General features: G+C 42.7%; 1 protein-coding gene across 2 annotated transcripts; it reads right to left on the bottom strand.

Moving 5' to 3' along the window:
- Positions 1–6,518: 6,518 nt before the first annotated feature.
- On the bottom strand, positions 6,519–10,402 carry LOC123124086 (serine protease Do-like HtrA). 2 transcript variants are annotated; one of them, XM_044544787.1, is made up of 10 exons: positions 10,102–10,402; positions 9,824–9,970; positions 9,575–9,729; positions 9,085–9,372; positions 8,800–8,930; positions 7,859–7,976; positions 7,691–7,783; positions 7,536–7,595; positions 7,328–7,417; positions 6,519–6,772 (listed from the first exon to the last, which is right to left on the bottom strand). In XM_044544787.1, the coding sequence occupies exons 1-9, from the start codon at positions 10,298–10,300 to the stop codon at positions 7,328–7,330; spliced, it is 1,281 nt and encodes a 426-aa protein (XP_044400722.1). In that variant the 5' UTR covers positions 10,301–10,402; the 3' UTR covers positions 6,519–6,772. The 2 variants fall into 2 exon arrangements, with proteins under 2 accessions (XP_044400722.1, XP_044400723.1); XM_044544788.1 differs by lacking the exon at positions 6,519–6,772 and adding an exon at positions 6,825–7,248.
- Between the last annotated feature and the right edge of the window lie 3,823 nt (positions 10,403–14,225).

The following is a 14,225-nucleotide window of genomic DNA, read 5'->3' as shown; positions in this document are numbered from 1 at the left end:
GGAACAAGAAAGCAACTTGTTGGAAGTAATACATTTGATGTGTGCAGTCCAATGAGTGCTGAGGCATGCAGTGGATATCGTTATGTTCTTACTTCACCGATGATTTGAGTAGATGCTGAGAATATTTACTTGATGAAACACAAGTCTGAATTATTGAAAGGTTCAAGTAATTTCAGAGTGAAGTTGAAGATCGTCGTGACAAGAGGATAAAGTGTCTATGATATGATCATAGAGATATCTGAGTTACGAGTTTGGCACACAATTAAGACATTGTGGAAAGTGTTTCACAATTAATACCGCCTGGAACACCTCAGTGTGATGGTGTGTCCGAACATCATAACTGCACCCTATTGGATATGGTGCATACCATGATGTCTCTTATCGAATTACCACTATCGTTTATGGGTTAGGCATTAGAGATAACCGCATTCACTTTAAAAGGGGCACCATGCAATTCCGTTGAAACGACACCGTTTAGAGAAACCTAAGTTGTCGTTTATTAAAAGTTTGGGGCTGCGACGCTTATGTGAAAAAGTTTCAAGCTGATAAGCTCGAACCCAAAGCGGATAAATGCATCTTCATAGAATACCCAAAACAGTTGGGTATACCTCCTATTTCAGATCTGGAAGCAAAAGTAATTGCTTCTAGAAACAAGTCCTTTCTCGAGGAAAAGTTTCTCTCGAAAGAATTGAGTGGGAGGATGGTGGAGACTTGATAAGGTTATTGAACCGTCACTTCAACTAGTGTGTAGAAGGGCACAGGAAGTTATTCCTGTGGCACCTACACCAATTGAAGTGGAAGCTTATGATAGTGATCATGAAACTTCGGATCAAGTCACTACCAAACCTCGTAGGACGACAAGGATGCGTACTACTTCAGAGTAATGCGTGATCCTGTCTTGGAAGTCATGTTGCTAGACAACAATGAACCTACGAGCTATGGAGAAGCGATGGTGGGCCCATATTCCGACAAATGGTTAGAAGCCATGAAATCCGAGATAGGATCCATGTATCAGAACAAAGCATGGACTTTGGTGAACTTGCCCGATGATCGGCAAGCCATTGAGATAAATGGATCTTTAAGAAGAAGACGGACGTGGACGGTAAGGTTACCGTCTATGAAGCTCGACTTGTGGCAAAGAGTGTTTTCACAAGTTCAAGGAGTTGACTACGATGAGATTTTCTCATCCGTAGCGATGCTTAAGTCCGTCGGAATCATGTTAGCATTAGCTGCATTTATGAAATCTGGCAGATGGATGTCAAAACAAGTTTCCTTACCAATTTTCATAAGGAAAGGTTGTATGTGATACAATCAGAAAGGTTTTGTCGATCCTAAGGGTGCTAAAAGGTATGCTAGCTCCAGCGATCCTTCCATGGACTAGAGCAAGCATCTCGGAGTCAGAATATACGCTTTGATGGAGTGATCAAAGTTTTTGGGTTTATACAAAGTTTGTTAGAAACTTGTATTTACAATAAAGTGATGGGAGCGCTACAACATTTCTGATAAGTATATGTGAATGACATATTGTTGATCCGAAATGATGTAAAATTTCTGGAAAGCATAAAGGGTTGTTTGAAAGGAGTTTTTCAAAGGAAGACTTGGATAAAACTGCTTACATATTGGGCATCAAGATCTATAGAGATAGATCAAGACGCCTGATGATACTTTCAAAGAACGCACACCTTGACATGATTTTGAAAGAGTTCAAAATAGATCAGCAAAGAAGGAGTTCTTGGCTGTGTTACAAGGTGTGAGTATTGAGTAAGACTCAAGACCTGACCACAACAGAAGAGAGAGAAAGGACAAAGGTCGTCCCCTATGATTTAGACGTAGGCTCTACAGTATGCTATGCTGTGTACCGCACATGAAGTGTGCCTTGCCATGAGTTGGTCAAGGGGTACAATAGTGATCCGGGAATGGATCACATGACAGCGGTCGAACTTATCCTTAGTATCTAGTGGACTAAGGAATTTCCTCGATTATGGAGGTGAAAAGGAGTTCGTCGTAAAGGGTTACGTCGATGCGAACTTTGACACTAATCCGGATGACTCTGAGGAGTAAACCGGATTCGTATAGTAGAGCAGTTATTTGAAATGGCTCCAAGTAGCGCGTGGTAGCATCCACAAGATGACATAGATATTCGTAAAGCACACACGGATCTGAAAGGTTCAGACCCGCTGACTACAACCTCTTTCACAAGCATAACATGATCAAACCAGAACTCATTGAGTGTTAATCACATAGTGATGTGAACTAGATTGTTGACTCTAGTAAACTCTTTGGATGTTGGTCACATGGTGATGTGACCTGTGAGTGTTAATCACATGGTGATGTGAACTAGATTATTGACTCTAGTGCAAGTGGGAGACTGTTGGAAATATGCCCTAGAGGCAATAATAAATTGGTTATTATTATATTTCCTTGTTCATGATAATCGTTTATTATCCATGCTAGAATTGTATTGATAGGAAACTCAGATACATGTGTGGATACATAGACAACACCATGTCCCTAGTAAGCCTCTAGTTGACTAGCTCGTTGATCAATAGATGGTTACGGTTTCCTGACCATGGACATTGGATGTCGTTGATAACGGGATCACATCATTAGGAGAATGATGTGATGGACAAGACCCAATCCTAAGCCTAGCACAAGATCGTGTAGTTCGCTTGCTAAGAGCTTTTCTAATGTCAAGTATCATTTCCTTAGACCATGAGATTGTGCAACTCCCGGATACCGTAGGAATGCTTTGGGTGTACCAAACGTCACAACGTAACTGGGTGGCTATAAAGGTGCACTACAGGTATCTCCGAAAGTGTCTGTTGGGTTGGCACGAATCGAGACTGGGATTTGTCACTCCGTGTAAATGGAGAGGTATCTCTGGGCCCACTCGGTAGGACATCATCATAATGTGCACAATGTGACCAAGGAGTTGATCACGGGATGATGTGTTACGGAACGAGTAAAGAGACTTGCCGGTAACGAGATTGAACAAGGTATCGGGATACCGACGATCGAATCTCGGGCAAGTAACATACCGATTGACAAAGGGAATTGTATACGGGATTGATTGAATCCTCGACATCGTGGTTCATCCGATGAGATCATCGTGGAACATGTGGGAGCCAACATGGGTATCCAGATCCCGCTGTTGGTTATTGGCCGGAGAACGTCTCGGTCATGTCTGCATGGTTCCCGAACCCGTAGGGTCTACACACTTAAGGTTCGGTGACGCTAGGGTTATAGAGATATTAGTATGCGGTAACCCTAAAGTTGTTCGGAGTCCCGGATGAGATCCCGGACGTCACGAGGAGTTCTGGAATGGTCCGGAGGTAAAGATTTATATATGGGAAGTCCTGTTTTGGTCACCGGAAAAGTTTCGGGTGCTATCGGTAACGTACCGGGACCACCGGGAGGGTCCCGGGGGTCCACCAGGTGGGGCCACCGGCCCCAGAGGGCTGCGTGGGCCAAGTGTGGGAAGGGACCAGCCCCTAGGTGGGCTGGTGCGCCTCCCACAAGGGGCCCAGGGCGCAGGAAGGGGGGGAGGGGGGAAACCCTAGACTCAGATGGGCCTAAGGCCCATCTAGTGGGGCGCCCCCCTCTCTCCTCCCTTGGCCGCCCCCCAAGTCCCATCTAGGGCTGGCCGCACCTCTTTGGGGGGGAACCCTAGATGGGGGCGCAGCCCCTCCCCCTCCCCTACATATAGTGGGGGTTTTGGGGCTGCCATACACACGAGAACATCTCTCTCTTTGGCGCAGCCCTACCCCTCTCCCTCCTCGTCTCCCGCAGTGCTTGGCGAAGCCCTGCTGGAGTGCCACGCTTCTCCATCACCATCATGCCGTTGTGCTGCTGCTGGACGGAGTCTTCCCCAACCTCTCCCTCTCTCCTTGCTGGATCAAGGCGTGGGAGACGTCACCGGGTTGCACGTGTGTTGAACGCGGAGGCGCCGTGGTTCGGCGCTTAGATCGGAACCAACCGCGATCTGAATCGCTACGAGTACGACTCCTTCATCCGCGTTCTTGCAACGCTTCCGCATCGCGATCTACAATGGTATGTAGATGCACTCCCCTTCCCCTCGTTGCTAGATTACTCCATAGATTGATCTTGGTGATGCGTAGAAAATTTTGAATTTCTGCTACGTTCCCCAACATCTCCTTCCCCGGGCGTTGCTCGATCCTCCTTCCCAGGCCGGCGCTGACCATGGCGACCAGCATGCATACAAGTACAAAATTCTTCGTGCTCCAACAAGATCCAGCGAGACAGATTCATTCCCATCTAGTCCGGTCGACGCTCGTACACTGCATCGACCAGATCCACAAGATGTCGACGGCCAGTTTTGTGGAGCGACTCTGCCACCACTCCTCCTCTGGTTGCCTCTGATTTCGTGTCTTCTCCTTTGTATACAATTGGTGATGCTTTGTACATAATAGTCAAGGAGGACGGCGAGCATGGACAAGATAAGTAAAATTTCTCTAGTTGCTATCCTCTTAGTCAGTTTGTGCTCATAGCTGTTAGTAATAAATAGCCGGTTGATGTCCTCACAGCGATAAATCCCTACAAATTGTGCATATTTGTGGAAATGGTACTTGCTGAAACTCATTTGTGTGATATCTATGTACTTGTGTGTAGTTGAGCTCTGCAAGATATGTGAAACTTATATTTCAATGTGTCGTTGTAAGTTGTGAAACTAATTTCTGTGAAATATATGAAATTATTCTCTGAAATATATGAAACTGATATTTCTCATATGTGTAACTTGTCATTTCAGTTTGATGTATTGAAATAGCTGTTGAGATATAAATTGAAATAGTTTGCGTCACTTTTCAAATAATTAATTTCACTTTTTTTGAGAATTATGAGATTGGAATAGCTGAAATCACGTTTTAAAGAACATAAATTGTATATGTCTCACCTATTTGAAATAACCAGTTTCACTTTTTGTGGTGTGTGAGATTGGAATATATGATATCACTTCTGTATGAAATTAAAAATTGGCCGCTTCACTTTTGAAATAATTAATTTCACTCTTTTTGAGAATTATAAAATTGGAATAGCTGAAATCACCTTTTAAACGAATTGAAATTGTTTATGTCACCCATTTGAAATAATCAGTTTCACTTTTTGTGAAAATATATGAAATTACTTGTCTGAAATATATGAAATGACTTTTGTTCGAAATTCAAAAGTTATTCGTGTCACACGCTAAAAAATGAACAATTTCATTTTTTTGTGAAATCGGTTTTCAAAATTATTAAAACTAGTTTCTTGTAAATGAACGAAGTTTTATTTGAAATGAATGAAATTATTTTTAAAATTCAAATGTGTGTTCTAAAAGATTTGAAATCTGTTTAAATTGAGAGAGGTTCATCCTTTCGAATGTAAGTCTTTACATGTGTGAAAATGAGAGACTTGCCTTAGGGTGGCATGGCTGAAATCACATGGGTGGGCCCGTGCTGGTGAGGTCACGTGGATGGGCCCAACAGGTGAAATATAGTGGCTTTAAGTGAAGAAATAATTTGAAATACATAGATACATCATATGGCAGCTTTTGAGTTGGCAGGAAACATTGGTTGGGAACCACCGCTAGATACCGGTTCCGGTAAAAAGCTCTTTCTGTAGGGGGTCGCAGCTCACTTTATGTTCCATTTCATATGATATGTATGCTGTCAACACGCTTGAAACATACTTAGTCATCTAATCATAATGGCATTAACACCAAAACCCTCATTAGAGGCTAGATGTCCTTTCATCATCAGTAGCATAGCCCTGTCAGTCTTAGGTAAGTCACACCCAAGGTTTAGAAGCCAATCTTTCTCAGTATTTAGCCCTGTTAGTCTCAAACCCTACTGTTTTTGCTATACGCTGGGTGGCGCATGACCCATTCGACCTTGGTGTAGCTCCGCCAGTGGTATTTAGCAGTCTCTCCATACTTGGTAGCCTCCAAGTATCAGCCATCTCGTTCATAGGAGCTTTGCTTGAGGGCATCGAAGAAAGGGGTGCAAATTGTCTTCTGCCTCCATCCCGCAAAAGGGACAATTATTAGTAGGCTCAAGGGACCTTTTCATCTTCTTTTGCCAGGTAGGAAGGGAATCCAAGACGAGTCTCCATGCATAGTGCCGAAGGGGGGGAGGGGGGGGGGGAGCGCTTCCCTGACAGCCATCTTCTCCCCCATGGCGACAACAACGGTCGCGTCCCCTTTTGTTGTGACGAGTGTGGCAAACACCCTTCCCCGCCGTCGACAGCAAGCAACTCCCTTCCAGGACCGAGGCGATTGGTGCTAGGCGATGGAGCTGGTTATTAAATATAAAATAAAAGGTACCCTTCTAGTTCTTGCCCTGTGTGATGGGATGGTGTGTATTTCAATTCAATATGTGTTGGCCTAAGATGCACTGTCTTGTTGTTGATATATTTTCAGTGCCTAAACTCTGTATGAATATTTTTCTAGATCTGTATCAGCAGTTCAGGACAAGGATACACCACATCCCCTCGTCTTAGCGTGTAGTGTACAGAAAATGAGATAAGGCAACAAACAACGCTTCGTCGGGCACTAATAGGGCTTTCAATAAGGTGTACAGAAAATCTCACAAGGAGCTTCTACTTTGGAGAACCAAGGCACTAAACTACAGATAAAGATGTTATTTCTAATATATCTAGCATACTAGATATGTTATTTCTAATATATCTAGCATACTAGATATGGTCACAGGTAAGTATCCATCATAGTATACCACACTATATAAACATCCGTCCTCAATCTGGCAGCCTGTAGGACCTGTGACGAATTATAACACAGAATGAGTGCCAAATAAACAATCCTTCCTTTTGCATGCAAACCACCTCTCTCAAGGCGAATGTTTTGTATTCCCATCCAAAAAGAACACGGAGAGCGAACATGCAAGCAATATTTAATCCGCATTCTTTGCAAAATGTCACACAACTCAAAGTTAGCGCCCATCAACAAACCTACAAGCACAAACATGCATCTCTTGTTCCAAAAAAAAACCCAAAAACTTCCAAGTCTACAACTGGAAGATGGATGCTTGGGTAAAAACAACATGGATGAAGTCTGTTCTCCACAACCTGCTGCACACCATCTATTTACGAAAACCATAAACTTCCAAAATATCAGCATATTTTATGGTGTGGTATGATATTTTAAACATCACATGGGTTTCACGTAAGAGTGTATTGCACAACGCACATAAGCTTACATACTTAGTGCTAGCACTGTATCTGGATAATAATTATCTGCAAAAAATGGAATATAATACTAGAGAATTGAAATAATAATTTGTGGGTGGGGCTAATTAAAAGAGGAGATGTGTACCTAGCTTGTAATGACTTCTCCAAGTTCGGATAAATTTGTGGTCAACTCTATGGTGCTTCGTTCTTTTTTGAGTGTGTGAAACACCCCAACCTATGGAGTTAGCGAAGCAAATCTCTTAGTGCTAGCATTTTGCTAATAATACATCAGCACAAAGAAATGGATGGCAGGGATCAAGCAAACCGCTGTTATGATATAGAAATGTACTTACAGAAATATGAACTTCAGCACCTGAACGGACCTTGCATGTGCTCATCAGCATATTTTCGAACTGATAATTGTAGAGAAAAAACATTGCAGTCAAGACCGTGAAGCCAACAACTATCACACAAATATAACTTATTTTCACCTCATTAATACACCCACCTCAATTGTGGTAGAAACACGTTTTCCGTTGATAGATTCAATAACATCACCTTTTTGGACTCCGAGTATCTCAGCATTAGATCCTTTCGACACCTAGGGTTCAATTGCCAAATAATTAACCACTACATACATGAGAAATAGAGCACCTCGAGGAAATCATTACCCTACCTCTTGAACAACAAGACCGTCATCAATGTTATACATACGCCATAACATGTCAACATGAGCAGGTTCTAGAAGTTCGATGGCCTTAAACGTCATTCCAAGATGGGGCCGGGCGAAATGCCTACATCAAATCAGATAATCATTTAATGTATTTCAAGCAAGGTATACAGGGGCAAGAACAAAACTTTCAGAGTAAGCAATCTTTGGTGGAATTGAGCTTCTATCTTAACATGTCAAAAAACACAACAATAACCAATTATTTTGATTCAAATAGGCTTCAGAAAGGCCCAACGGGGATGGATCATTCATAATAGTTGACAAATGCTAAAGAGGGATTTTCATGATATTACGTAAAAGTATTACTCCCTCCTTCCCATAATATAAGAGCGTTTTTGACTGAGAACGGCTGAGTATCACAAAATACATTTGTTCATGAATATCTCATAGGTTTAACTTGAAACTCTCCTTGAAAAAGGATGGCTTCAGGAAAATTGTCCATCAAAATTGAGAGAAAAGCCTAAAACATAGTTTTCCATTAAACTTTACTCTAGAACTTGGCTAAGGACATGCAAAGCAGAACCCTTCTTATAACTAGTTGTCATCGTAATCCATTTTGTACTCTCAGCATCTCAGCGTGGTTCTACATGTTTGTTTTTGTCTAGGCCCCCCTCAAAGACCCAGTTCTTGATTTGCTTATAAATGATTATTGTTGTTAAGTTATTTATTGCAGCCACTAACATATCTCTCTGTATATATACATAATAAAACACAACAATGATCACCATGTTTTAGAATCTATACATAACTTATGGTCATTAGATTGCATAAAAATGATAAAATAGATACTATGAGAAATAGTCCGACTCCTAACAATAAGTAGAAAAGAAACAATAGGGGAACACATTTTCATTGATACCATTACAGAACTAAGAGGGAAAACGTACCGATATTTCCTCCATGAATCCAAACAATTGAGCACAATGGAAGAAGGTATAAAAGACTCAAATCTCTCAGGGTCATTGACAATTCCGACCACTTTTCCACCCAAGTCAATAACTGGCCCCCCATTGTCATACTGCAACAATTCATATTGGCAACATATGAGAGTTTGCAAGAACAAGGAAAATCTTATAACAATAGATAGCAATATAGAACACAAAGTTGTCATCAAACAAAACTCAAAATTGTAACAAATGTATACAATACTATCTCATGATAAGATATATTACCTCATTATCATCGCCATGGCCATCTGGAGAACGGAAATATATATTGTGGTACCGTTCATACATGGTTGGATTCAGATATTCTGCTCTAGCATATGTTATCCTTAGATTTAAGGCATTGTCTCTTCCGAGTCGAAAAATCTTTTGAGCAAATTCTACATCTTCTTCATTAAAAGATGGTAACTTGATTGGTTGATCCATCTGAACATTCAGGAAAGCGAGATCATAGTGGGGCTGGTGATAGACCAGCTGACCCTTTGCACTGGTGCCATTTAGCAAATGAACAGTGACCTAAAAAAGTTGTGAGACAGATTATATAGGATTTTTTAATAGTAAGCAAACACATGTTTTGTTTCCATTTTGTTATTTGAAAAGGCCAATAGCAAGAAAAAACATGTGAATTGCAACTAGTTAGATTTACACCGGAGATTAATTTATTTATTTACGATGGAACCAAAGAAAGTACATTAATAGAAGAAACACATTGACTCACATCAGCGTTTGTAGCATACTCTTCACCGCCTGACCAGACGCTGACAGGAGCATCCTTTGTGCGAATCAGCCGCGCGGTTGTCAGAACAAGGCCGGTTTTCCTCTCCTCATCCCAATCAATCCAGAAGCCAGAGCACCGTCTTAGCGGTTCACCATCTGTGTGATTCAAGCACAAGATATACGATCAAGCTGCGCGACGAACAATCTGAAACATGGAGGGTACGTAGTACAAGACCACATATGCACGTACCGAGAGAGGATGAAACCCCTAGAAGAAATTTGGCTGCCGAGAGCACGGCCTTTGTTCCAGATCGACGGACAGAAAAGAGCTCATCAGTGTGAAACAAGGTCGGAGGTTTGAAGTAAGCGATTGTAGGAATTTGCACAGGGCGGGGAGCTACAGGCGGCAGGAACATAAACAGATATCGATCAGATCATACACGAGCAGAGGAAGACAATTTGTATAATTATTTAGGAATTCTCGGTTGAAAACTTGGATACTGGCTACAGGATAGCGCAATCATATACCTGACTCTTGGTCTATTTCGTCTTGTGCAATCTTGGCAAAGACAAGGGCGTACGCGTGGTCGACGGAATCAGGCGACAGATCATCTTCCCCGTCGCTCCCCGGATTCCTTTTCGTCCTCTTGGCGTCGGCATCGCCTCGGCTGGTCGGATCGGCCGCCGTGGCCCTTTTGTTGTTTGGCTTCTCCACACCCGCACTCATCTTCTTGTTCTGATCGCCGATCCCCTTTGCAATCGCGCCGCCGACTCTGTCTTTTATTGGTCGAGTATCTTTTTGGAGGGTGTGTCTCAGTCGACGCCAACGCCGTCCTATTTAAGGCCTCATTGTGGTCTGTGTTGTATCCGGACTGTGTACGTACGCGGTCTTGCAGTCGGTGTGTTGGCAGATTGACGGTCGGTTTCGTACATGGGCCTTTTCTTTGGCGGCTGGTAGGCGCCGGTCTCCGGCGTGGAGCACCTCCCTCCCCTACTAGCCGCTCGAGAGTACGCGTCCAATCCCGCAGCAGATAGTCATTGCCGTGCTCCACGCGGGCGCCAGCGTTGTAGCTCCACCCACAGCTCGTGGTTTGCAGCACAGGGCACTCCTTCGCAGCTCCACCACCGTCGCTGGTGCAACTCCCCACCGTCGCAGCTCGCCACTGCCTGACGCCGGTCCCAGCAAATAGACTCTCTGGTTGCAGCTTTTCGTGTCACTGATTCCAGCAAAAAAAAAACACGTATAGCAAGCTTTCTCTATCGACGGTTGCAACTTTTCTAGGTGCACCGTGTCTGGTTAAAACTTATTCTCTCCCCGGTTCGAGCTTTTTCCATATACAGTCGAAGCTTTTCTGTCAATGGTTACAACTTTTTCGTTTGAGCAGCGCCTGGTTAAAGTTTTGTCTACTGTCTAGTTGAAGCTTGTTTCATCTAAGATTGGACCATTCTGTGTCAACGGTTGTAGCTTATTTGCCCCGATTGGCAGTGCCGGTTAAAGCTTTCTCTATAGCCGATTGAAGCTTTTTCATCTAGAGGTTGAAGCTATCTTGTCACCGGTTGCATCACGGGGGTCAACAGCGGTTCTAGCATTGCCTCTGTCGCAGGCCAATGCTCGCCGTTGGTCGCTGCTCCCGTCCATCACCGTTACAGCATTCGCTCTGGGCGCATTGCAGCTCGTGTGTGCCCAGAGGTGGGGGTTGCTTGAAAGAGGGAGGAAGGAGGCGTTGGTTATGACTGTTTTATACGCCCGCGGTGGCTCCCCTTGCAGCAGGCGACGGCGGTGGTTGGTCTGCAGCAGCAGTGCCGGGTTCATGGAGATCAAGGAGCGGGAGCAACGGCAAAGCAGCACGTCACGAGAATGATGGAGATGAAAACGAGAGCTGCTTATGGTAAGAAAAAAGAAGTTGGAGAAAAAGATAAGGCAGAGAAAAAAAAGCAAACGAGGAAGTACGATACTGCGGGATCGAACGCTGGCCATGCGGCCAGCCGAAAACTCAACCGGTCGGCTGGCCGTAAATGTTTTACTTATTTTTATTTGCCGTAGGCAACTGGGCCACCCTGTTTGAGAGAGCTAGCCATCTTCTCTGTGGCAAAATCACTAATTGAGTAGTACTCCTTCCAAAGATCACTTCTATCCCCAGGTTGCGTCATTTGTTACAACCTCGGAGTTTTCCTTTTTCATAGATCCGTTTTTTCAAAATGTTTTATCGATTAACTCGTTCGTCCAAATCTCGAACCATTTTTATCATTGGATTCCTCGCGTCGAGGTCTTCAATACTAGATCCCATGTTGATAGGTTTTGATGAACTTTTTTTCACGAACCCGAAGCAGGAGCATGTTTCTATTTCCCTTTCGAAAGAGGCACGACTATTTCATTGTTTTTAGACTCGTTTCCCTTTCCCAAAAAAGACTCCACAAAAAGTAAACCCGTGCTTCTCGCGGAAGGGAAAAAAAATGCATTTTTTCCCGTTTCCGAGAAGCATTGCCATGCCTCCCATGAAAGCAAATCTGTGCCTCTCGCGGAAACAAAACCATGCGTCTTCCGGAAGGAGAAAACAGATTTTTTTTTCCTTTTTCGAGAGGCACGGCCATGCCTCTCGTGTAAGCAAATCCAAATCCCTGACTCTTCTATTTCTGAGAGGCACGGCCGTGCCTCTCGCGGAAGCAAAAAAAATACATTTTTTCATTTCCGAGAGCATGCATCTCGCGGAAGAAAAACCGTGCCTCTCATGGAAAGAGAAAAACGGTTTTTTTTCTATTTCCGAGAGGAATGACCGTGCTTCTCACGGAAGCAAAAAACGTGTTTTCTCGCACAGAAAAAAATTCAAACTTTTTTCGTCCAAAAGCTAATAAAGATCGGTTGGAAACCAAAAGGTTAAAAAAACCATAAAAACCCTTCTAAAAAGCCGAAAAGGCATGTGGAAAAACAATAAAAAACAAAATCCGGTGGGAGAGCCCAGAGCGTGACACGTGACGGCAGCTAAGGTGCGCCAAGTTGCGTGCTCTCAGCCAACCCCCAAGTAATCATTGGGAGGCTCCCGAAGCAGCATTTGTCAACTAGTTGCTCTCCCTCCGTGCGTTCACGCGAAGGTTCCCTGGGCATGGCCCAACAAATGTCGGTCGCTCGGGATCCTATCGCTAGGCACGCTGCCAGGGCTATTTCTCGGGAGCTCCTAGTCAGCACCAACTAGGAGTTTTGGCGCCCACGCAGCTGCGCTCTTGGGCCGGCCCAATACGGGCGCGCGCGCAAAAGGGAATTAAGGGGGAAAAGTTTCCGCCAGCGAATGTATCGAATCTGCGACCTCACGTTTTGTGCTACGTTGTGCTAACCGCTCAGCCCCTTGAGCGGGTTTGAACTATAACTTTTCTTCTTTCCTTTACCTTCTTTACCTTCTTTCCTTCCTTTCCCTTCTTTCCCTTCTTTCCTTCCTTTACTTCTTTCCCTTCTTTCCTTCCTTTACCTTCTTTCCCTTTTCCTTTATTTCATTTTTAGTTTTCTGGTTTTTATTCCTCCTTACTTGATGATTTTTTTCATATTCGTGAACTCTTTTCAAATCGATGAACTTTTTTCATTTGTTGATGATTTTTTTTTCAAATTTGATGAATTTTTAACAAAAAATCACAAATTCGAAAAGAAGTTCATCGGATTTGAATTTTTTTCAAAATAATTGATAATAAATCATTGATTTTGAAAAAAGTTCATCAAATTTGATAAAAGTTCATCGATTTTGGAAAAAAGTTCATTGAATTTGAAGAAAGTTCATCGAATCAGAAAAAAGTTCATCCAATCTGAGAAAAGTTCATCGAATTTGAGAAAAGTTCATCATAATTAGAAAAAGTTCATCGAATCCGAAAAAAATCATCGATTTTGAAAAAAGTTCAGCGGATTTGAAAAAAAAGTTCACCGATTTGAAAACAGTTCATCAGAAAAATGAAAAAAAAGTTTATGGATTTAAAAATCTACAAAAATATTTGAAAAAATAGTTCATCAATTTGAAAAAAAAATCATTGAATTTGAAAACGTTCATCTAATTTCAAAATCAGTTCATCGATTTGACAAAAAAGTTCATGTATGTGCAAGATAATTTATTGTCCCAGTAAGAAGAAAAAAGAAAAATAGAAAACAAAAAGGAAAAAGCAAAACAAAATAAAATGAAAAAAAAACAAGAAGAAACGGAACGGAAAGAATAAGGGTAAGGAAAGGTTCTAATTAACCAAATCCGAGTGATTGGCGGGTGGTTGCACCAGTATGTACTAAAGAGGGAGGTTGCGCACTCTTTTTTGGCGGATGAAAAACACAGAAGAAAAAACTCCTATATGGGCCGGCCCAGCACGTGGCGCTGCAGGCGCCCGTTTGCAATATACACATTAACGGGCGCCTGCAGCGCCAAATAGGATTTGCCCTATTTCTCACCCGTACCGATTCCTACTTGGAATCGCCTACGGACGGGAAATAGCGGGCCATACCAGCATTGTATGTTAGTTTTTTCCTCTCTTTTTATTTCGAGTTGTTCCATTGTTTGTAAACTGGTTTCTCTTCAGTATTTTTATGGATTTCCTTTTCTATTTCCTTTTTTGCTTTTTTTCTTTAGTTTTTGTTAGAGTTGTGTCGAATATTATGTACAAGTAGGTTACAATTGGACTATAAGTAG

This window comes from Triticum aestivum, chromosome 5D (genome assembly GCF_018294505.1).
Source record: "Triticum aestivum cultivar Chinese Spring chromosome 5D, IWGSC CS RefSeq v2.1, whole genome shotgun sequence".
NCBI lineage: Eukaryota > Viridiplantae > Streptophyta > Magnoliopsida > Poales > Poaceae > Triticum > Triticum aestivum.
Note: the sequence above shows the minus strand (reverse complement) of the source record. Positions and strands in the feature narration are given on the sequence as shown.